Source organism: Opisthorchis viverrini, assembly GCF_000715545.1.
Source record: "Opisthorchis viverrini unplaced genomic scaffold opera_v5_367, whole genome shotgun sequence".
Classification (NCBI taxonomy): domain Eukaryota; kingdom Metazoa; phylum Platyhelminthes; class Trematoda; order Opisthorchiida; family Opisthorchiidae; genus Opisthorchis; species Opisthorchis viverrini.
In genome coordinates this window covers 308,832-332,459 of record NW_008752027.1, presented here as the reverse complement: position 1 = coordinate 332,459, position 23,628 = coordinate 308,832, and the positions used below count along the sequence as shown (strand labels likewise).

Below are 23,628 nucleotides of genomic sequence, written 5' to 3'. Positions count from 1 at the left end.
ATATATATATATATACTGACCCGATGGCCAAATCCCGAAAACACTATTGTTCACTCTCTTGCTGAAATGTGTGGTACTAGATTTGTGGTTACAATGATGCATTGCCGGTAAAAACACACAAAAGTTAACCGAAAAAGGATCGTAGCTCACCTACCATGCAGTCGTCAGTCTTCGTGCGTGTTAGATGAATTCGACAACCTGAAGCTGTGGAATGCGGGTCGGTCCGCCTGATGTATTGTGGTGGTTGACATTCATAGAGAAAGCGCGTCAAATAAATTGACTACGGGGATCGATCCCCATTTGTGTGACTGTCAAGGTTCTATGAAAATAGGTACTTGACAGCACCTCTGATTAACAGTCGATATCACTGACATTCTGAGTCGACTACACCCGGCCGCATTAGTGTGGAGTTGATCCACCACGCAAAAGAATTGTGTACAGAGTTATCCGTTGCGCATGGCTCATCAACCGGGGTTATCTAGGTTATCCTGTACTGCACGTACTTTCTATCACAGCATCGCGACAAGTGGACAGCATTGGTTTGTTGGTTCTTGATTAGGTGTCTGTTGATATGTTTGCCGAGCTTGGCAATTGACTTGGAAGCGTTTCGTCACCATACGAAGAGACATAATCAGTGCGTACGCGGGTTCAGTATTGGCGTGTTTTCTATAACCAATCCGAAATCACCAGTTAGTTTTCGGAGCATCATCCATAGGATCTCCATAGCGCACTTCGTTGGTAAGGTAGGATTTTGTCGAACGACTGTGATGGAGAACACGAATGGAGAGTGTGCTGTGTGTCCGAAATTTCTGCAGACGAAAGCAAGGGGAAGTAATCCGATAGTTCGTGGGTGCACGGAGTTTGCTGTGATTTTCAACTCGCTCTTTCCGTATGAAGCTGAGACGCTTGTCAGTTCGACCGGCGTTTTCCTTCGTACAGTTATTAATTCAGTTACGCTCTAGTGACCAGTGTAATTTTACATCGGATATGATGTATGGAAACGAATAGGTATAATACAATCGTGTTTTTTTAATGGTACATATCACATGTGACTGCAGTGAGGACGCCTACGACCAACCGACAGTCTCTTTTATCAGAGATGTAACTGCAAAGCTTGCAGCATATTGTTTCCGATATGCATCTTTGAACATGGAAACTAAGTTATTCATCTTACAGAAACTAAAGTAGACATGATTAACCCCATGATGACCTTACCGCTTCTCCGTAAGCACAATTAATTGAATTAATATGAAGGACTTATTCAAACGGCAGTTTAGCAGTTGTTTGCGAAAAAGTGGGAATGCGAAAACTTGCTTGCTGTTCTATCAATTTTTTGGATGTTTTTTTTTTAGGTTCTAATGTGAATTGGCTTACTAGCTAAATTTTTTGGAAAATATTGAAAGACTCAAGTGTGCTCACGTCACACGAAGTTACAACGCTAATGGGTTTTCAATTTTTGGTGCAAACCCTTATTTTAATTTTTCTCCGTTCAAATGTGATCAACATTCTGAAATAGGTGGATTAATAGGAAATCGGTGAACTGATCTATTTAGATGAGTTTCCACTAGGAGGTTTCCCAGTGTTGATTGAAGCACTGTTTGAGTTGTTTGCTTCTGAATAGGTGATCCTTTCTTCGAGCAAACAATCTCGCCTTCTGTGCACACGGCTCAAATTGAGATTATCGACACAGTAACGTAATCACTGAAATTCGTTTAGTGATTTCCCGAACATGAATAGTTTGACTACGACTTTAAGCCAGTAGTATATGTACCATGCAGCTGAAAGCCGTCAGCTTACGGATTAGTGAGTGAGTCTAGGGAATGCTCAGTTTGATCGCGTTGACTTAATCTGACTGATTTTGGCCCATGGTTGCACACTTTAAGCTTTGATGTTTTTTGGCACAGATGATTTCACTAGTTGCCATTGAAAGCATTTAACACTTGTTAACATGTCGTTTTAGGTTGCATTGTAGTTGACCCCTCTGAACCTAACTGTTGCCACTCAAATATATGTGCAGCACATGTACAATGATTTCTACTGTGAATACCCTCCACGCAATTGTACCACCCCACAACTAAGGGTCACTGGCGCACAGGGTGGTTTCCAATACGCTTTACTACCATCTGCCTCTCATTCTGAGTCCAAGTTGATTCGATGTTTTAACTACGTACCTCTCTGTGCTTGTGTGCATCTTGTGTATCGCACAACCGATCTTCGTTATAGGCCGCTGAAACGACGATTCCTGGTGTGAGCGAAAAGGCAGATGTTTGAGGAATGGAATCAAACTACCATGTCCCCTTTGGCGTGTTGATGTTCCGCTAGCTGAGCTACCCCTTACTTACGAACTTTGAACCTCACGTGGTACGCCTGGCGCCTAACTAATCAATTAACGACCATGGACTGTCAACACCGTGACTGTGCGCGTAGTTGAACTCTTCTAATGGGTCAGAATTCATTTTCGTTCGCCTATACAAATGAGCTCAAAATAGCTCAGTGATACAGGCGCGAACTTAGTGACCACAAGGTCCAAGCTTCGAACCCAATGTCTTCATCTTTACCGCCTCTGTCTAGTCTTCGGCAACCAGGCACTCTCTTGACCCTCGTGCTTCCTTCGGGTAGCTTGACATCCAGGCACCGAAAGGGTGTTACAGTTGAGCGGTTGTTATTCTTATTCTTATTGTATCTAAAAGACTATGTTTAAGCCTCATAGTCACCTGTTCATTTCACCATAAGAAGTTGTTATTAACAGTGTGATTCTTTTTCAAGGTCTTCAGACCGTGACTTTACTTCTGCAGTCACAACCTGCATAATCTCTGCACCTTTTTGATCTGTAACCGACCCGAAATTTTTCACGAAGGTCTCGATAAAATTTAAATTTGCCGAAAAAAATTATTGAGGTGTTTCTCCTGAGAACTACTCGGTGGCGTGTGAATGTGTTTAAAGGGATTCAGGTTTTTTACTGCACACTTTGGATACCTCTCCGTTGGACCTCCCAAGTTCGCATGACTTCTTAGCACGAATAATTCACGGTCTCCTCGTTAAATGCTGCTTATAAAAGCAGTTAACCTTATCTAGGTTTGTAAGCATCGAGTCAGGTCTTTGTACTTTTATCGAAGGCAAGAGCAAGTATACCAACAAAACCATCCAAATACAACGCGTTCTGAGCGGTGATTTCTTGCACTCAATTCTAAAGGTCTGAAACGGAAAGTGATTCACAAGTTTTCATTTACCATGGTCTAGCTCATTTGCCGATTACAAAACTAGAAGGGTTACTGTGTACTCTCATCAATAGCCTGTTGCCGTATATGCGAGGATGGCCTTCAAAGTTCCAACGCACGCCCTACAATCGTCTGGCAGTAATGATCCCCCCAACGGATGTAATGCTTTGATCCAGAAGTTGCTCACAAAACTTTCATGCAGAACTGTTACGTGAGAGAAATTCCCTGACTCTGGTACATTACACCGAAACCTAACGTAGCATCTCAGAACCTGGCATCATTCCTGAACTTTTCTACCCGCTGTTTTCTCCCCACAGCCCACGATATCATGCACTTGCTCCCAGTTTTATTGTCTCAAATCATGAACTACATGACCCAGCCCACAATCGATGACACTGTCCGGACGTCGCTTGCAAACACGCTCGGACAATACTGTGAAGCAGCTTTGGAGTATCTGGCATCAGCCCAAGATGCACCAGAGACATGGGACCTTGTTTTGGAATTAATATCATCCTCGTGTTCATCCGCGGCGGACACAATGCTCTCTGTTTGGCTCAATGGCACAAAAGATCCGAAGGTGGGTCTAACCTACGGTGGTATCCCTTTGAAATGTCACCTAGTGGTATCGCTTGGGCAAACTAGTATCAGTGCGATTTTTGTGTAGAATGGCTTTCCAGGGTATTAACTGGACGATTAGATCACCCCGTAATTAGAGCGCGAATTTACCGACCGGAAGGTCCGTGATTCGAACCCGAACTCTGTCTCTCGACTCCCCCTGCCCAGGCTTGGTCAACCTGGCAGTATTCCAGCCCTCGTGCTTCCTTCTGGTGACATGACAGTTAGGCACCAAAAGGATGCTGCAGCTGAACGATTTTTTCATTTCGATTGCCCAAAACAGTGATCGAATTATCAGCCAAGAATATGCAGTAAACGGTCTTCCCCACAAACCAGCTTTTGAGTTTCAAATTTTAACGACCCAACCCCATTTGATCGAAATAATCGTGTGGAGAAGCTGAGTAATCTATTCAGACTTTCGGTTTTTCGCTTGGTTTGGTTTGAATGCGACACATACTGACGGATATCACCTTCCTGTGAGGGGCTTCGATCTTGTTTGTGGATATTATGTATAATATGCAGCGCGAGGAACTTCGGTGAGTGTTGAATTTTCACATCTATTCCTTTTTTCAGCTCATTCAAGCCATCTTTTACAATATTGGATCGATTGCCAGCTTAACGGATCTCACCTACCTGGTCGCCCATCTTTCCAGGTTGATTAACAGCTTAACTGGACAATTAAAGAAGGCTCACCCTCCACTAGAACAGGCTGTCGTCCATTCTCTGAATGCGCTATTTGCAACTGTTGCTCGAAGGTGTTCTGTACTAAAGTTGGATCACTCACACTCCAAAGACAGCATCTCCTCCACTCCGTTGGGCAGTCCAGGCGATCAGATCACGAAATTCTTCGAAGGAGAACTAGACAGTCTCATGAACTGTTTACTAAACCAGCTGGTACAAATGTCTCAGCGACAACTTGTTGCTGAAGTACCCGGTGCTGTTTCAGTCACTCAGAAGACTATGAACGAAGTTAAAAGGGCATTAGCATCATTATGTGAGTCGGCTGTTTTTACGCGGAGATTTCCAGTCGCTGTAGTAACTGATTATTTATTCTATCAACTAGTTCACGGTGACTCATATTGATACCTGTAAGAGTTGAAATTGCCTCTAATAATAGAAGAAATAAAGTCTGTTTAATGGAACTTTCAGCACCAATCCTTTTGTGACCCAAACGGCACATCCAATAGTGCATGACTCAGTGTCAGATGTCTGTTACCTTCATGTCCGGTGAGACGCTGAAATTTTTAGAGATTAAATCCCATCGAATTAACTATTCTAAGCGTCAACCTTAACGGCGCTGACACATGGAGTAGCATGACTGTTTCGAGCAATGAACTGTTTTAGTTCATCACTAGAGGAGCTGGAAAACTAAGTGTGAGTTCCGAACATCCTAATTACACTTGCCCCTAGAATAGAACACCACTGATTGGTTCTTTGAGTTTATTTCTCTAGAGAGAGAGATCATTTTTCAGACGCCTTTTTTCTGTTTATCCTTTCAGATTGTTTCGTTGGATAGAAACAATTTTTATCGATCACTATAGTCCGTGTTTTGTAGACCGAATATATGTAGGTCTGTCTCATAATCGTGAACTGTCCACAAAGATGCTTCTAGATTTTTTGGGCGTTGATACTTTCTGCTCTTACTATAGGGTACGCCAACCTATCCAGGTCATTAGCATCCTCACACGGGCCATCTTTCGTCAAAATTGATCACGTTTCGCGCTCACCAACATTGTTCCCTAAAACACGGGTGACTAGTTTATTTGGAGCTGAACTGTTTGGTGTAGGTGAAATTACTTGTCCTCTTCAGGTAGAGTGAGCTGATACAGAGTCCTTGTCAAATAGAGATTGTGTATTGGTGACCCCTCCCTGATCGAGGCATCAGTGGCTCATGTACTCAGTCAGAAAAGATGGAATAGATTGATGAGGGTATGGTTACTACGACTAAATGAACAACTAGTTTTGACTGCTGTCGATATGCTGTCAAAGTATGTGATCAGACAGGTTTTCCGAAAGTTGATGGAATGTAACATCGTGCCATGTAGGTAGCTGGATTGTTGCTAGGCCAAAGGTGTGCTGATGAACCCTGATGTAAGCAAAACAACGAAAGAAGCAACGCAACACAATCGCTGTTGATTTTTGTCGGATGCGGAAAGCTAATTGCCTGGTGTACATGACAGTGAACGTTTGGTTATGATGGATCGTTGCTAAAGTAAGTGTTGTGTCAGCGGCAAACTAATTCACGCTTATTTATCCGGGTGGCTTGGTGGATGAGATTGTGGCCCAAATTTTCGACTACCTGATTGGGACCCAGCACCCTAGTTACCCATATTAATGTTTCGAAAATAAAGCCATATAAAGAAAGGTTCATCTGATGGGGTCATTTCATGTGAACTATGGGCCGATTGGGAACATGTTTAAATTGTCAAATCTGAATAGGCCTGACTGAGGCTGCCGTGTGAATTTGAGGTTCTCAATTTGGATGTAAATATTATTTCGCTTTACAGGTACTACCTATCCAGTACGTGTGCTCAATTTCACTGAATCTCACTTACATTCGGGGTCAGACCTGTCGCGATCTGTCAGTTTGAACTTGCTGCGCCATTTAGTTTCCTCTTGCGACAGACTCTGTTTCGACGACCCAATGCGCAAATCCATCCTGGCGAACCTCATCCGTCTCCTGTTTCAGTCTATGGCCAGTCCCACTCCCATCCGTCGTGGTCCGATGAAGCACAACTTAATGGGTGCAGTGGTCAAAGCTTCGCCAGTCAGTCGAGATCGATGCAGTATGATAATAGGCGAGGTGGCTTCTGGTGATCGACTTCCTTCGTGCATACGTTACGAATTGGTGAAAATCGTGCTAACACTGGGTAGTTTGGACTATTTCGAACTGGATTCGGGAACGCATGTGTTTGTCGAGTACGTGGTTCGACAGTGTGCTTCTCCACTCACTCGTACGACGGATATCAGAGTAAGCTTCATTACGACGTAAGCCTTCCCATTTGCAGATCGCGCCCGTGTGCAAATGGCACCTACTAACTTATCGTACTGTGATTACTTTGCAGGACCTATCTCCATATTCTTCCCCGTATCCAACAAGCCATGTTCCGGATAGATAAATCTTCCTACTCGAAGCAGTTGGCTAGAGCGTTTTCAGATAGGCAGGTTAATTAACTTTCCGTACGATTGATCATGGGGTGACAGGATGAACGATCACTCGAGCTATTGATCTCGTACCGAACTGGAGCATAACATACCACTCATAGGGCTGCCGAAAACTCCAACGGTTTACGGTTGGTTTCCACCTCTTTGGGCTCACTAGGACATGTAGTCGCCGAGTTTCCAACCGTGTTCCACTTGAACACCGATTTAATTTGCAACTGAGTGTATTTCGCCAAACACCAACTTAGTTTAGGATTCATGGATGTTTACGCATCTGTACACGCTCTATGCTAGTATTTCCTACCTATTGACAATCGGATGGCACCTAGGACTTCAAGTTGGCCAACCAAACGTTTTCACAAAGCGAAACAGAAGACAGCCTTTGATAGCGTAAGGTATATGATCCACTGCGTTTTCTTGTTCGATCGTCCCACTCTTCTGCCTAGTGATGACATTGCATAGCATGATTAGGAATCGCAAGGTTTTATTGGACTCATCTATCTTTTAATGTTAGTTCAATACTGCTGACTTACTTGGGTTCTAAACAGAGAAGACATTCCGAAACAGCGCTTTTGACTTCGTGCTTTGTGCTTGTATCAACTGTATGGATATGACTTATTTGATCAATAACGCTAGTAAAGTCCTGGAACTGTCTTCAGGTGACTGAAATTAAGGTAAGGTCCATTGAATCGGAGACAGCGGGAGCCTCAATCCATCTATCCTCTCGTTTGTACGCTTTGCAACTGAAGCTGATAGCGACGCCTCAGAAAATACTGCCCTATTAATTTGGTATACCAGCACCGGAATTTTTAGCCTTGTTTCCCTTCAGAATGACGGAATTACTAGTTCCGATTGGTTGACAAGACTCTGATCCATGCATACAGACAATGGAGTACTTATTCCGGCCACTCATTGTCATTAGACAGAAGAATATGATAATCGAACATGACAACATGGTGATTCATTCTTCTCACATCATTAAGAGATGCTTTTTGTTGCTTCTTGCAATGACAATACAGTAGCGACTTTATAGAGGTGTGAATGTGTGTGACCCTTGAACTCGATATCAGACTATTCCGTGGATGACAATACAGTAGCGACTTTACAGAGGTGTGAATGTGTGTGACCCTTGAACTTAGTTGCGAAATAGTGGGGAGATGTCGATCATACTAGTTAAAGTTTTGGTGTAAAGTTTACTGTAAGTTTTAAGGCCAAAGAATCAGAGAAAGAATACCAGACCCTCAACGAGACAGCCTACCGAGATGGTCGCGTAATTTTAACCCGTTTCTTTTTCCCATCTTCTAGTCTCCCACCGGTTGTTCGAAGTAATATACACATAAATTACGGGTTCGATTTCATAGGGTATCACCTGCTGACCAAAAATGACTTCATTCCACCGACTGGGATTGAAGGTTGAAGTGAAAACAACAGTAGTCTTACGATTTTGTTACCATGCTTAGGAATCATCTGACTTGTCTAACACCATGTCAAATTACCTAACTATTCCGGCCTAATTGCATGTTCTGATTGTTGCTAACTGTTCTGTCCCGGCTCAAAAAGTCTCCTGTTTTAAAGACGAAATTCTCATAGTCAGTCTTGCACGACAGGTTGACGTCATTTTGACGATATGTTCTACCACACGCGACAGTATATCGTGATCGATACTACTTATATCGTTCCGTCGTTGGTGGCCAGTTTAACTCGTACCAGAATCTTATCTTACCGGTGAGCTATTTAAGCCAGCAAATGCGTACGATGTGACTTAAACACAATCGTTAAGGCTGGAACTCACAGACTCAGAAGGCCTTTGGTTCGAATCCAATTTCAGCATCTCGATCGCTCATGTCTAGGTATGGGTGACTCGGCAGGATCTCAGCCCTCGTGCTTCCTGACTGAAAGGGTGCCACAGTTGGACTATTGTTATTACTTATTATTATGGAGCTCCTGCAGCCGCATCCCTCATCATATCCTGTTTACTGTAGTCTGCTCCAGTTAGACGAAACAGTGGAGAAACCGTGTTGGTTCATTTCATCAGCAGTGTTGGACTACTAAGGACCGATTCCGTCCCCCACTCCAGTGACCGCATGTACTGTCAAACTCACTCGCTTGCTGTTAAACCCCAACCGAGTATTGTTTTCCGACTTTATGCACCCATTTTCAGGCATCTCCCCCCAACAAGCAATACTCTTTGGGAATGCTCTTGTCTTCTGCTGGCTGCGAAGCACTCACCTCGTTACAAACCCAGATAACGAACGGAATGGGTGGGGATCATTTCAGGTGCACCATACAGCACGTTATATATATATATNAGCAGTCGCAATCGTCCTGCACAGTATGGTGTCAAAACGATTCTGTTTTCCAGTGTGAACACAACTGCTCTTGCAAACAGTGAATACTCCTCTGCTACCGGCCCTAACCCCCCATGAAAACTTTTGAAATACGAATACATACTTGTAAACTTCTATGCGATTTGTGTATGAAAAACTGAACTGAACCGGTCTAACCGAAGGCACAATCCTGTCATTACTTATACTGTTTTGGATGAGGGTACGAGCGCTTTGTACAAGACGTCCTATAAATGATTTACTGGCGTCAAGTGTACGCCTTCACCCGTCATCTCGCGTCCTCTCCATACCAGCTCACGGGATGGCTGTATCATGGACAGGTATTTTCACACAAATGATCGTTAGATCTAGGGAGCAGCCGGTAGCATCTCCAATGCACTTTCACGCTCATCGAATCCACTTTTCAATCAGTGAAAACGTTCCATGTTGTGCGAAGCAATTTGCCCTGGTGTAAGTGACGTTTCGGGTCAGTTACTGTCTTTGTTTTGGTCATATTTCAGCCCGATTCCAGTAGGATGAACTGATAGTTCGATGTACCAAACTTGACTGAGGTGGCTATGATAGAATCGCTGTCGCTATAATATTTTTATCACCGACTGGTCTGTTCTGTCCACATGAACAGTCTCGTCCCAACCTATTGTCAGTGTTATCCTGGTTCTTGGAAGCTCAGGCAAACATGCGAAACGTGATCTCCCAGATTTGTATCCGATTCCTGTGTGAGCTCCAACTGATAGATTAGGTTGGTCCAAATGTATATTGTTTGTTAAGCCTTACTTTTGATTCTTCGCTCTAGTCACTACAGATTTATCCCTTGGTTTGTACATTGGGCTCAAGATATCTCAGGGGTTAAGGTGCGAACTTACCAGCTAGCAGGTACGTGGTTCAAATCCGACCCCGGCATCTCAAGCGGCCCCTGTGTGTAGGCCTTGGCAACCTGGCAGTATCTCAGCCCTCATACTTCTTTCGAGTTACATGGCAGCTTGGCGATGGAAGGTCGTTAAGGCTGGACGATCATTCGTATTATTATTCCTCTTATTATTTGTTGGAATTGAATTAGCGGTTCGAAATGCAGCATGGCAAGTGCTTGTCGAATCTGACTCCCTACCACTCATGTGAACAGCTCTCCTCCTGAAGGATTTCAGAGTTACACACGTTAGAGATTGACTCATAAAACCTGTGATTAATGTGCATCTTGTTATGCCTGAAGAACTGTTGTGTCATAAAGTGTGCATTCTGAACACGGCTATCCAATACTTGACAGCAGCGTATTGGTAGCCACCCCTATGGATGTTAACCAGTAATACTTTCATTCCTTATTGTGAAGTCAACCTTTGCCGAAAAACCAACATTCACTGTACAGCTGCCCCACGGCTGTTCGGATGCGTCAGTAACAGCTATCTCAGGAATCCAGAGAGGATTCAAACTCTGAACCATGTTGCGTAGTATGATCTGCGCTGCTGAACGTTGGGTAGCGCTTTGTCCTACAGCGTTCAGCTGTAGCACCCTTACGGTGCCTAGCTGCCATGCCACCCGAAGGAAGCACGAGGGCTAGGATACTGCCAGGTTGCCCAAGCCCAGACAGGGGAAGTCGACTGCCGAAGGTCAGATTCGAACCACGGACCTTCCGGTCAGTAAATTCGCGCTCTAACCAATTGGGCCATCTCGCCCCCCTACAGCGAGTCCTCCTCCCTCCTACAGCGGTCTGTGTTGATTATTTCTACCTGGCTACGCTTGGTCCAAGACTAGTATCACACCACAATGTGAGGGTTTGGTAGTTCAAGTTCTTCCAGGGCTCCATAGAACTGGATCCTTGCTTATGGTCAATAAGAAGACAACAGTGCTTCTGAACCGTTCATCATGATATGCTGGTCGCTGTCCTTAGTTCGAAATCCGATAATCAGTCCGTCTGTATAGAGGAGGATCTGAATTGTGGATGTAGATTTTATTTTGTGCGTGAACTTAGTGTTTGCTCATATCAGCTGTGGCTGTCCCGGTTCTGTTCTGGTATACCCAAACGATGTTTTAATACGCCTCAACACACACACACACACTGTCGGGTCTGTTCCATATTTACTCAGGCAAACCGAAACTCGCCCAGTCAAGAGACAATACGAAGTCTTTGCGTTCACGTGCTGAAGCTAAGTTCAACAACCGTACCGTCAATGTACCCAACATTATGGCCGTTTCTTTTGGAGTTTCTCATGGTCCAAGAATGTACTGAAGCTGTTGGGGTAGTTTGTGACAGCATCGCCAATATTCTCTCCAAATCTGCGGTAAGATATCAGCTATTTTTTAACGTCAGCCTATCTACCGTACTGCCTGATCCGAACGAGCTGTGTTTAGGATGCTTGTATGCACACTTGGTTAGTTGGTCTTTCTTGACTGGCCAATATCTCATCCGTACCCCTTCCGCAGGACCCCGTGACGGCTATGCTTCGAAGGTAGCATCTTTTTTAAATTACCAGATCGCAAGCAAAATCCGGATTAGTTGTACATCGAAAATGCCTGGCACTTTTTTTAGTTGATTGAACACAACCAAACTGTTTCGCTTATAAACACAAGTCCTATAGTTCTTTTATGATGCGTTGCATCACCGTCTGATGCATCGCATCATCATTGCAGGCTTTTTATTTTTTTCCTTGTCTATTCTATTTCTTATCTCAGACTGACTTTGATCCTTGGAAGTTTTTGTCTAGCCCGAGTCATTTAACTGACGCATCGCCAGGCAACGCCGATTCGAAACTTAGTGAGTTGCGCGTTTTTCAATCCATATGACGTGACTAGAGTTGTGTATCCAATTGACCACCTTTGTTGCCCACACACTCACAGTAGTACGATTGGTTATTGCGTGTGCCCTATGCCAAAATTTTAGGACCACAACAGTCAGCGCCCCAGACAGTAGTTGCGAATTTTCGGACTCGCTTCGCTTTGGTGTGAGGTAACTGCAACATAGTTCGTAAGGTTCAAGAATCATTTAACAAGGAAACAAACAACTCTGGACAAAGCGGCGTTAGATTTGGATAGAATTCCGCGCACAAGAAAACCATTTCGGTCAATCCCGAACAACCCCACGTAATCGGATTCTGCCTACCTACTTAACCTGAGTGTTTGATTAAGTTCGGCTATTCATTGCTATGTGTACGCATACCTTTATAGCAAAATATCCCCATGGTTCAATAGCCTTTGACTTTATCATCAGTGCGGTAAAATATATATATTGGTGCCGTTTGCTAACAGCTCATGTCATCCGGTTCCAGATCTATGTACGTCACAATTGACCGTCTTTTAAGAAAAGAACGACATTCTTATCTGAATTAAAAAGTAGTTTTGACTGCTGTGTTAAGGAGAAATGGGGAAAGAGACTGTTAATAACAGCGATTATTCCGAGAGGCCGTATTGTGGACCCCAGTTTCTGTTGAACCAATTTTTTTTTATCGTTCAGCTGTAGCACCCTTTCGGTGCCATGCCACACGAAGGAAGCACGAGGGCTGGGATACTGCCACGTTGCCCAAGTTTAGACAGGGGAAGTCGAGAGGCAGGGGTCGGTTTCGAACCACGGACCTTCCGGTCAGTAAATTCGCGCTCTAACCACTTGGTCGTTCTCGCCCCGTTGAACCTCGCCTCGTTGAACCAATACAAGGATGCAAGCCTCAAGATGCTACTTTTAAAGGGAAATCATTATGACCTAATGTCTGTCAGCTTAACAAAATGATTTAGTCTAATGTCCGAACGTAACGGCATTCGGTTTACGCTTTGGTCCAAGCAGCCTTGAAATATCATCCCAATCAAAGTTGTATGGATTTCATTCGAATAGTATCGCATGCCACTGAACGGGGGCAATTACATCCGTACATAAAGATGCCAGGCTCATTAGTGTTCTACCCGAGAATATGTGCTCTCGGTCTTTCATGGGCTCTCCCATTTACCGCATATGCAATATGATGCTAGAAGTTGCGTTAAATGGACGGTGGGACTTGAGCGTGGGACAAACACCAGTCCGTCACCCAGTTCACAATCAACTTGACGGCAGCGCACGCTGGAAGCCTTGTGCGCTTTCATTCATCCGTTTGTGCTGACCTGTTTAACAAGACTTCAATGCAACATCTATGTGCAACCAGGAGAGCGATGCGACGGATGCGAGATTAGTTTCCTGGCACTCGTCCTCCATGCTTTTGTCTTCTCGCAGATGGGTACAGCAACTCCTGAGTACATCTCTCCTTCGGCCATTCAGTGTTCACCATACAGATGCCCTGTGGTTGCATTACCGAAAGCCAGTTTTATGAATATAGCTGTTTTGACCGATCCAAGAAGCGCATCTGTGATCCGTCGACCGACTGCACATTCTGTCAATCCAGTAAACGCATGGACAAACACTGCCAACCCTACCAGGGCGAGTTGACTCTGTCCGATTAGGAACAATAATATAAGTACAATATAACGGTTTAACTGTGGCTCCCTTTCGGTGCCTAGCTGCCGAGTGAAGCACGAGGGCTGGGTGTACTGCTAGGTTGTCCAAGCCTAGACAAGAATTTGGAACATTGAGTCCCTTCAATATAAGTACAACGGTTTAACTGTGGCTCCCTTTCGGTGCCTAGCTGCCGAGTGAAGCACGAGGGCTGGGTGTACTGCTAGGTTTTCCTAGCCTAGACAAGAATTTGGAACGTTGAGTCCCTTCAATCCATTTCATTAAGGCACATGAAAAAAGTATGGCGCGATGTGTTGACATTTCTTTTATCTTAAATCGCGCACATAAAACGTGCACGTCCATACACCGAGAACAAAGACCTCAATTGTAAAATGGACACTTATTGATACTTATCGGTCACTTGGCTAGTGGTATGGTAACCACATGATCTGAAGCAACACATTTTGCGCACACAGCGCTGACTGATAGGTCTTAATTAGTATGTTCAGTTTGGTCAGCCTGCAATGATCAAGGGTCATTTATCATTAGGTCCTATTTCCGTTACAATATAACCTGATGGACGTTTGAGCATTCTGCGGTTTAGTGCCAGAATACTTCTAAACTAAGAAGCGATACTGAGTCGATATCAGGCGGACGTTCTTCCATTTCCGTGACGGCTGATTGAACAGAATGCACGAAGCAGAATACAGTACTAGTTGCTGTCATAGCTTTTTCGATGCGTAAAACGTATGCTTTCATCGCGAAATGTGTTCATTTGAAAACCAATTTGGTTTTTATGGGGGGGGGGGCTCAACCAAATCCCAGCTGAATCTGCGATGTCTCGAATACCGTAACAAGTGGAACATGACGCGGTCTTTGGGGCGCACATTCAGTTGAGTGAGAGGTTCAGTTAAGTCTGCCATTAAAATTTACGAATGAGCGTATTTCGCGAATTACACGCAATTCGGGTTGAGATCAAACATAAAGTTGACGGAAACTCGGACCGTCTCAAGGATGGTGGAACCGGTCGCGGTCTGCGTAAGACTTTCTAGTGAGTAGTATATTCCTTCATGAAAATATGGGCGCTGGGGCGAGATGGCTCAGGTGGTTAGAGCGCGAATCTACTAACTGGAAGGTCCGTGGTTCGAACCCGACCTCCGCCTCTCGACTTCCCCTGTCTAGGCTTGGGCAACCTGGCAGTATCCCAGCCCTCGTGCTTCCTTCGTGTGGCATGGCAGCTAGGTACCGGAAGGTTGCTACAGCTGAACGCTTTCTTTTTCTTCTTTCTGTGGCGTTTAGTGAAGGATGATTTCTTGTTGGAAAGACATCCGTGACTGGGCTTTACTGGAATTCACTTTAGCCATCAGACTTTCTACCGAAGTTCTAATAAGAAATTATTTCATCATGGCCTACCTTGAAAGGCATGTAAGTTATCATATAGACTTGTTTAAAACTAAGTCGCGCTGTCTGTACCATCGATCACCGTATGTTTCCCGCTCGGCTTTTCTTGACGTACGGTTGAACGTGCATAGATGTAAGTCTGTATGTATGTGTATATTTCGGTCAGGCAATAATTACCTATTGTTGGTAATTGAGCAGGTGGCTGTTGATTTGTTCGCTGAGCTTGGCAACTGACTTGCAGACGTTTCGTCATCATTCGGGGAGGCATCTTCAGTGCGTTGTTGGGTGGCTGGTTCCTTTCCCCGCGCTTGCACTTGCAAAGAGCAGCCTATAACCTGATTGGCTATTGGCCATCATTATCGCATTCAGAGCCCTTTTGGTTTGATCGTGGTCTGTGTTCCGTGGTGGTCCGTCTTCCTGTTGTTTGATTGGTTTATTGTTTACCCTCTATATCTAGTTGTTTTCTTTCTTCATCGTGATTAGTCCGTATCCAATTCGCGTATTATAAGTATGAGCTTGGTGGGTTGATTAGCAGGGGGAGGGCTTCAGTTATTTTTCGTTGATTTGGTAGTCGCATTCGGTGAACCTTGATGAGAGTTGAAACGGCAACTTAATTGGACCGCCGTTTGTACACTGGAATTGAACTAACTGCCAACAGTTTGAGCCAACCTCTGTCTCATTACACAGTGTATTTGAAGTGTTGTTGACTACAAAAGGCTAGTGCAATTTGAAAAAAAAAACTGGGAAGCTTTGTTTATTTACCGTTACCCTTTTTCACTTTTACCGTCCCACACAGCTAGTGTGCCAGCTCCGTGCACCCTCTTGGCTCGATTGGCGGTAAGATTTTACTCCACACTTCTTTATTGTTCTCATCTGTTGTATAGTTGGTTTTCTGTAGCCTCGTTTTGCTCACCTCACAACCAATACAATCCGTGTATTCCCGTGGTCCTCTTTAGGTGCTTCTTAGCCGGCCATTTCACGGCAAAGGTCGTGGTCTCCCCATACTCCGCGTGTTGCGGTGCATGACGCGTTACTTTCACCAAAGTCTTCCAACTCTATGGGATGCGGTGATCCCCCACATGCTACTCTACCTCAACCGTAAGTATTGGGTTTCTCCCCTTTTTTGTCGAAGAAACCCAAATGCGCTTTGTCGACCTGTGACCATCTCCACACGCCTAAATCCAGTTTTTTGATATTGGTTGATAATGCGGAGGAAAAAGACAACTCATTGTGCTTGTTTGTGATATCCACCTATCTTGTTTTTACAACTTATTTTGACAAACTGTTGGACCCAGTGGTTAGAGCGCGAATTTACTCATCAGAAGGTCCGTTGTTCGAGCCTGATCTCTGCTTCTCGACTTCCTCTGTCTAGGCTTGGGCAGCCTTGCAGTTAGGTACCGATAGGGTGCTACAGCTGAACGATTTTTAGTCCAGTTTCTCGAAAAACCCGGACATACATTTATCCGAATCCAAACGTTATTATCCACTAATTACCCATTTTAATTCACTCAACTCTGTAACAGTTAGACATCTGTTTACCCCATACACTTCTAATTCGTGCCGGGATCTTTGACCTGTTAATCTGTAGAAGGACTAATCGGTCTCGTTACGCACGCGTACAAACTTCGTACACGTAAACAATTCTTCCATTGTGGACATGAATGTTCACTCCCTGCATGCTGTGCGTAGAAGCAAACAGACAAACAGCGAACTCTTCTTGGAAGGTGTCTTCCTCCCCGCCATCACTAGCAACATTAGTGTTGCTCCGCTATCATTAATCTCATCGTTTTCACTCGGCTGTTTTGTTCTCTTCAGGCTTATATTTTCTGATCACTGCTTCATGATCGGCTGCTTGATTTTTTTCTGTCCTCTCGACTAACGTCATCACCTCAAAGGTATTTCTACCAGCCCTTTCGTTTGTTCCATTCTCCGTTTACGTTCAGAAGACCAGGACTTATCAGATGATCCCTCTATTACGGATAAGGACGTTGGGTTGCGCAAACCACAACAGTATCATCAGAGTCACTGGGAAGGTCTGACATTGAAGGTTAGTTCCCGAATGGTTGATCGCCGCAATTTTCCTTTCAAATCTCAAAGCTCGCTTTGTTTGTTGTTGCTCTCGGTCTGGTTCTAAGTTTTAACTTGCATTTGCTTGTAATGCCTCTCCAATAATACGGGTTCCTTTCCGAACGCTTTCATGCCTTCAAACTTTGGTTATGTCGCCTACTTTAACTCTCTCTCTCTCTACTCTTACACTGCAGCTCTTATCAAAGTCTATAGACCTGGTGGAAGATGACAAATGGACTTTAGCCCTACTACGGTCCTTCGAAAATCAGATACCGTTTTACGAAAGCATGATGGAAGAAAAGGTGCGTCACCGAAACATTCTTTAAGATATCTCTTTAACGGATGGCACACTTTGCTTAGCCTCTGATTCTTTAGAGGTAACCCTACTCCGCGGTGATCGGCACAACTTGGCTTTTGGAAGTTTCAGTAGTGCCGCGATGCCTTCGAGGCGTACCTGAAGGTTAGCCAGACAGCAGACAGCACAGCTAATTATCGCCTTTCTGCATGAGTTCGTACGACACCACTAGATGTTCAACTATAGACAGTACAGTTCTGCATCCTATCCGCATTGTTGCATCTCCCACGGATCTGAATTGAGTTGGGCAATTACACTGGCAACCCGTCTTCTGATTATAGTTTCGATATCTATTGTGGGGTTTGCGGGATACATACTGTTCATACTCACATCGCCTGACTTGGCCTAATTTTTCTGGTGCGAGCTCACCAGATTATAGTTTCATTATGGTAGGAGATTGTACAGTGCTGCCCTTCAGGGGAGATCGCCAATAGGATAGTGTACTTAGCCTCATTGTGGATGGCATCTCTTCACGTACACGACACTGTACATCATGGTTATCGTAGGCTTCAGTGGGAGTGGCGTTTCTTCGATAAGGTCCCGTTGTTGGTATAACTATACCGTATTTGTTCATGTACAGTTTTAAACGGAGTGCTATTACCTCTGCTGCTACTCTTACCTGCTAGTCCAAATCAGACCGTGAAATTCATAGTTGACGTTGCCCACTGACGATGGGGACTGTAACACTGACTGATCGTTTGTTTAACACAAGCCACCTGCTCATCGTTTACTCCGAAGACTTTAGTGTGAACCTGATGGTCAGTTTGTAACTTGTTTTACTTCGATTTGATGCATGGACAAACGAACTCGAGCAACACTAGATGCAATCAAACGACTATCAGAACCCAGCATCTGGGCGCTGCTCACATGGATAGCCATCACCACGCTTGTCAGAAGTTTCTATATACATGTAATCGACGAAATCAAATCAAGACAAGCTATTTTCCTTGATTTTTCCCGCTCGCATCTAACTCAAGATAAACAGCTTTTCAAACACGTGTTATTTAATGCATTTTGCAGCTAAAACATCGTTTTGTATTTTGACAGAGTACTATTAGGACCACTTTATTGATCCAATCTATAGCTCGCCTCGAACTTGCTCGCGGAGTCACCTAATAGTCTCGTAGAGTCGTGAATGCACTGTGTTTGTCTTAGTTGGCACCCATAGTTAATGGTCTCCTTACGAACACTTCAACAGTTCATTTAAGCCACTTGAAAAGTGATTTACAAATAATCGTCGCAGGTGACAGATGCAGGCAATGCTTGTTCCTATAGGCGATTCCCCTTTTCACAAGAATAGGACATTAGATGGGGGTGGTCGGGAAATGCTTTTGTAAACTGTCCAAGGATTAATCTGTCTTGGCCTGTGGCGCACCGTCAACCCCTGGGATCTTATCTACTTTGTGTTTAGGATATGTATGTCAGGCTATAAAAGGCGCATTATAACGTTCGCTGCTGACTAGGAAATCCTCCTCCGTAACGTTATTTGTAAAATTTTTAACCAGTTTGTTCTATATACTCCTTCCTTGAAACTGGAAAGCATACAAGAGATTACTTGATACTTAGTAGTTTTGCCATCGTCGTTAGAACGAATACTCATAATGTACCTCAACCATCTCACTCGTTTCCTGCTTTTGGGCTATTGTTTACGTTTAGAGCTTCCTGTTCCAATGTATCACCATGACATTATGCAAGTTGGATATGGATCATGTTATTGCTGAATCGCTAGAGTTGGTATTTCGGTCCACCAATCATGGAATCCCTCTTGAGCAAGAAGTGAGTCCTTCTTCAGGTCTGTGCTCCAGATATACCGTTTGATGAATTCGCATAACTTGATCATACATTTTCATCTCCATTTCCATTCACATTTGTTATTAGGGTTGCGTCGCTGCATTGGGAAGGATTGCTGCAACGCACAATCATGTGTTGTTCAATTTCCTATACAATGAACAGGTGAAACTGGACTCTTATGTCAGCTCCTCTGTTCCCAGTACTACTAACGGCACTCCTAGTAGTATAGCTAAGCTTTCGAAGTATTCGGGCTCAACCGTGTCCGTCGTCATTCCAACTGGTTCACCCAATCGTCGTCTGTCCAATTTATTTCGATCCACAGTCTCCTTCAAAGCCTCTAGTCCTCCGTCACCTGGTGAAGATCGGCCACTACCACACAACTTCCGCGGTTCGGTTGAACAGGCCAGGGCTACCATCATATGGACTTATGCCAGTGCGATGGATAAGATGAGCCTAGATGCATTCAGCTCATGTGTGGACACTGTTCTGAAAGCCGTGATCTTTCCAGTCGTTCAGCAGATGAATGGAGTAAGTGGTTTGTGGTGTATAGATGTGGAATTAATAGAACAGGAATGTGTATATCAGCCACATGAGCAGGTTTGAAGTGTACAGTAGATCTGTAACGCTCACAGCTCATCCGAAAAGGCTTTTCCTCTCGGTTTCTAGCTATATAATGAGAGTGCATGCAAATACACACATGATCGGAGAACTAAGAAAGGAACAACGCGAAGTGAGAAGCATGTGAGCCTCAGAAAGAGGATCGCACAAAGAAATCCGGAAATTAGTGGTTTTCTACGTCCTGGAATACCATAAGAAAACTCGGTGCAGCAATCGACGTACCGACAGATAATTTCGTACTAGTGTTTCGCGGCACTTTACCAAGACACTGTTTCAGATCAACCTGTTAGCTTAATTATCTGTTTGCTATGCATTTGTATGTGGCTCTGCTGTGTTCGCTTTTAGGTGCTTGCTTTTATTAGCTTTAGTGTACGAACGCTCTTCAGAGTGATTGGCTGTTAGTTTATTATGCGGAGCCAGGTGACTGTTGAAAATCGCTTCCAGTTTTGCCTGTCAAACCAGACTACGCTGGTGGACGCGCCCCAAGAGGTTAGCACTGAACCGCACGTTCAACCAGCCCTCGGTGTGACCCCGAGGGAACAAAATCAGAGGATAAACAGGCGCGCACTTCTAAAGCCATTCGCATGCTTACCTGTTGACTTAAATTTGTCAACTGGGGACAACTATACGGTTGAGGCTCACAGTAAGATCGTCTGGTGGCCGGAATGCTCTATAGACTTACCCAAAGAATACTTAACTGGGTTGTGCAAGCCATCATTTTGCTCATTCTGTGCGGTGGTGGTTGCAGAGAGCCACTTGCAGCTTCGTTGTAGGACCCAAAACTCCGGGATGTTCAGTTTTGTGGTGAGCCATTTGAAGATGTATGCATGAAATATACGTTGAATGAACTGTTTGAAATTAGATGCCCAGCTACCTAGAGTGAACAGCGATACAGACCTGGGGACGCAGCAAGTACTGTCACCAGATCGGTCAGTACAGCGGTCGTCCGTTAGGCCGGAGTTCGGCCGTCCGTATTCCTCCCCAGGCATCTATTCCCGTTCATACTGCATGTAACCAGCCTCTTATTTCAAGATCCTTCCCCACTTTCTAACAATAGAATGTAATAAACTAAAATGTAAAGCCATACAACGCACTACTGGGTACACAAAATGAATTTTAGGTATCAGAAAAACAAACGGACAACTTGGCAACCCAACCTAGAAGATTTCAGTGGCTAGAAATTTAAGATTAGCTTAAATCAGACGGAGTTTTAGGAAACTTTTGGATTTTCTACTGCTGTACCTAGCAGGATGGTGCTAATGCAAGTCTCCACGCTGCTATAACCGATACCCACACAAACAAAGGTAGTTCACTTTTGTCCTACCACCAACTTTGTTGGCTCTGACCACTCAGACTCTTGCCCACGGAGGATGATTTGTGACACTTCTGTTCTGATCTATGCTTTTCGATTATTAACTTCGGTCAGATTGCTTTCAACACATACCTACATTTTTTCAACGTTCATTTATTCACGTTCCGTGATGATCACAGTCATATTATGTGTCACGGGTGAGTTGCGCATATTTCCGGTAATCTCAGATTTATTTGCATTGTCATAACGAAATCCCCACTACATGAGGAACTTCATCTAGCAAACATTTCGAGGGTGGCACTTTTGCGATGTGTATCGTCCTCTCCTATAATTGGACACCTCTAAAACAATGATTCCCAATATGATTTTTCAGCTTGCACGCCGTTCATTCTCCCTCGAAAATTTACTGGCAGATGGCATAAAACTAGTGATAAGTGGTAGATGAAAAAGGTTACCATTACTATAACGTACTACTCATAAGGTTGCCGAAAATCCGCCTGGTAGCATCACAAACGAGAGGTCCAGCTGGGTTCCAGGCGTTGTTGTTTTTCATTTTGGGACGAGAACGAAATGAAACCTAGCGTCCCATAAGCAGAGAGGTATCTAGCGTAGGAACGTATACTGGAGTGGAACACAATAATCAAGATGGATTCGTATACATCAAATTTAACAAGAACAGCCTTGACACCAGCCATAGTATGTCCGTCTGATGGCACACCGACCAGTAGTTTCGTAGCGGAGGAGGAGATCATCCGTTGTGGGGGGAAGCTGAATCAGTATAGCAATACCAACTTCAGTCTCATAACGAATCCGGTCATACCTACTCATCTAATTTGGGTCCTGAGCATGCAGTGGTAATGTTTCACCTCTTCACTTTTGTCTGTTCATCAGAGCTGCCTCCTCTGTCGTTCGACTGTCCGTTGTAGTTTCAGCAGATGTGTTTTGTGTAATAGAGGGACGCAACAGAGAATCGGGTAATTGTACGTGACTGGGACTGAAAGTGTAGTGGAGTTCACATACGTATAACAGCTACAACCCGGAAACGAATGTAACATACAAGACTGCTTATATACCCAAAAGACAATATGTTATTTTCGCAACATGCTACTTTCCCTGTTTGTGTAGCGTTTCACTGACAAACCCAAAACAGGGTGAGATGCTGCGCCTCAGTTGGTGTTAGTGTTACTGCTGTGCTTCTTTTACACGTCTTCTTTGTTGTGGTGATACTCGAACCAATTTTTTTCAGGTCCTTTGTCTTCAGGCCACAGTGACTGAACTCTGCAGCAGTATCGCCAGAACCTTCCGGAAACACTTGGCTGACAAACCCGAGCCCTCTTTAATCAATCTGAGCAGTGCTATCCACGACGATCTCCTGCAGTCGCTTTTAAGAGTGCTTGGCCACGAGTTGTCGATATCTCAATCTGCCGCCATCTCTACTTCGCGGCCAAAAGGGGATTCGGCGCCATGCCTTTGCATTCAGTTACGATACGCCTTGCTGGTTACCGCTCTGGATATAACGTATCCTTTTCGCATCACCAGTTGGTGTGGCAAGTTGGCTTACCACGTTAACTTTCCTACTCCTCAACCTTCTGAAACACGTAGAAGACATTTGGCGGGATACAGTCGTTTGTAAACCACATTTTCGTTCACGAGAGACACCACTGAATCCTCGTTTATGAACTTATTCAACTGACTCGAAGACCACCCAGTGTTCCAGTTGGCAGGACATTCGACATACTTTGGTATATTTCCTTGCCACTGCGCATGGAGGAACCGTCTTCAGCAAGTTTATGCGTGGCGTGTTACGTCTAGGAGGCTTTTGATTAAACTGTCGGGGGGGGGACTATGTCGTCCCTCCTCGNGCCTTTGAGTAAACCACCGGGGGGGGGGAATATGTCGTCCCTCCTCGGATAGGCTCTTTTATTACGGTTACTTGCACTCAGAAAATCTGACAGTATTCCATTCATCATGTTTCCTTCGGGTTGCTTGCTTGCTGCACGTTCAGTTGTTAGGCTTTTCTCATTTCTCAGATTTTTGGATATACATTCCATCCCGATCGGGAGTAAACAAAGCTGTGCATACCAATGAATAAACCATGATTTTGTGACCCACTACTGATAAGGTTGTTGAAAACCCTGACGTCATGAATGAGATGTTCAGTTGGGTGTCCCCTGTGGAAACCGAATGAGCGTATTTCGCTAAGCACAATGTTTTTGTGGCCCGTTATTGGGCCAGTATCGTGTAAACGACTATCTTTACACTTCATACAATCACATGACATAACCCCAACCAACCAATGGGCTAATGGTTATCGCATGGACTGGTAGTCATACCAGTTG

At 44.3% G+C, this 23,628-nt stretch overlaps 1 protein-coding gene across 1 annotated transcript in view; it reads left to right on the top strand.

Annotated features, from left to right (window-relative positions):
• The window catches only part of T265_10454 (hypothetical protein), a gene marked incomplete at both ends in the record, with an annotated part of 63,426 nt that overhangs the window by 5,206 nt on the left and 34,592 nt on the right, over positions 1-23,628 (top strand). Inside the window, 12 exons of the mRNA XM_009176829.1 lie at positions 3,536-3,795; positions 4,407-4,827; positions 6,341-6,804; positions 11,419-11,613; positions 12,005-12,086; positions 15,943-15,983; positions 16,103-16,244; positions 17,090-17,193; positions 17,408-17,515; positions 19,225-19,344; positions 19,447-19,887; positions 22,536-22,807. Coding sequence (XP_009175093.1) covers positions 3,536-3,795; positions 4,407-4,827; positions 6,341-6,804; positions 11,419-11,613; positions 12,005-12,086; positions 15,943-15,983; positions 16,103-16,244; positions 17,090-17,193; positions 17,408-17,515; positions 19,225-19,344; positions 19,447-19,887; positions 22,536-22,807 — 2,650 coding nt within the window. The remainder of the gene's footprint in view (positions 1-3,535; positions 3,796-4,406; positions 4,828-6,340; positions 6,805-11,418; positions 11,614-12,004; positions 12,087-15,942; positions 15,984-16,102; positions 16,245-17,089; positions 17,194-17,407; positions 17,516-19,224; positions 19,345-19,446; positions 19,888-22,535; positions 22,808-23,628) is intronic.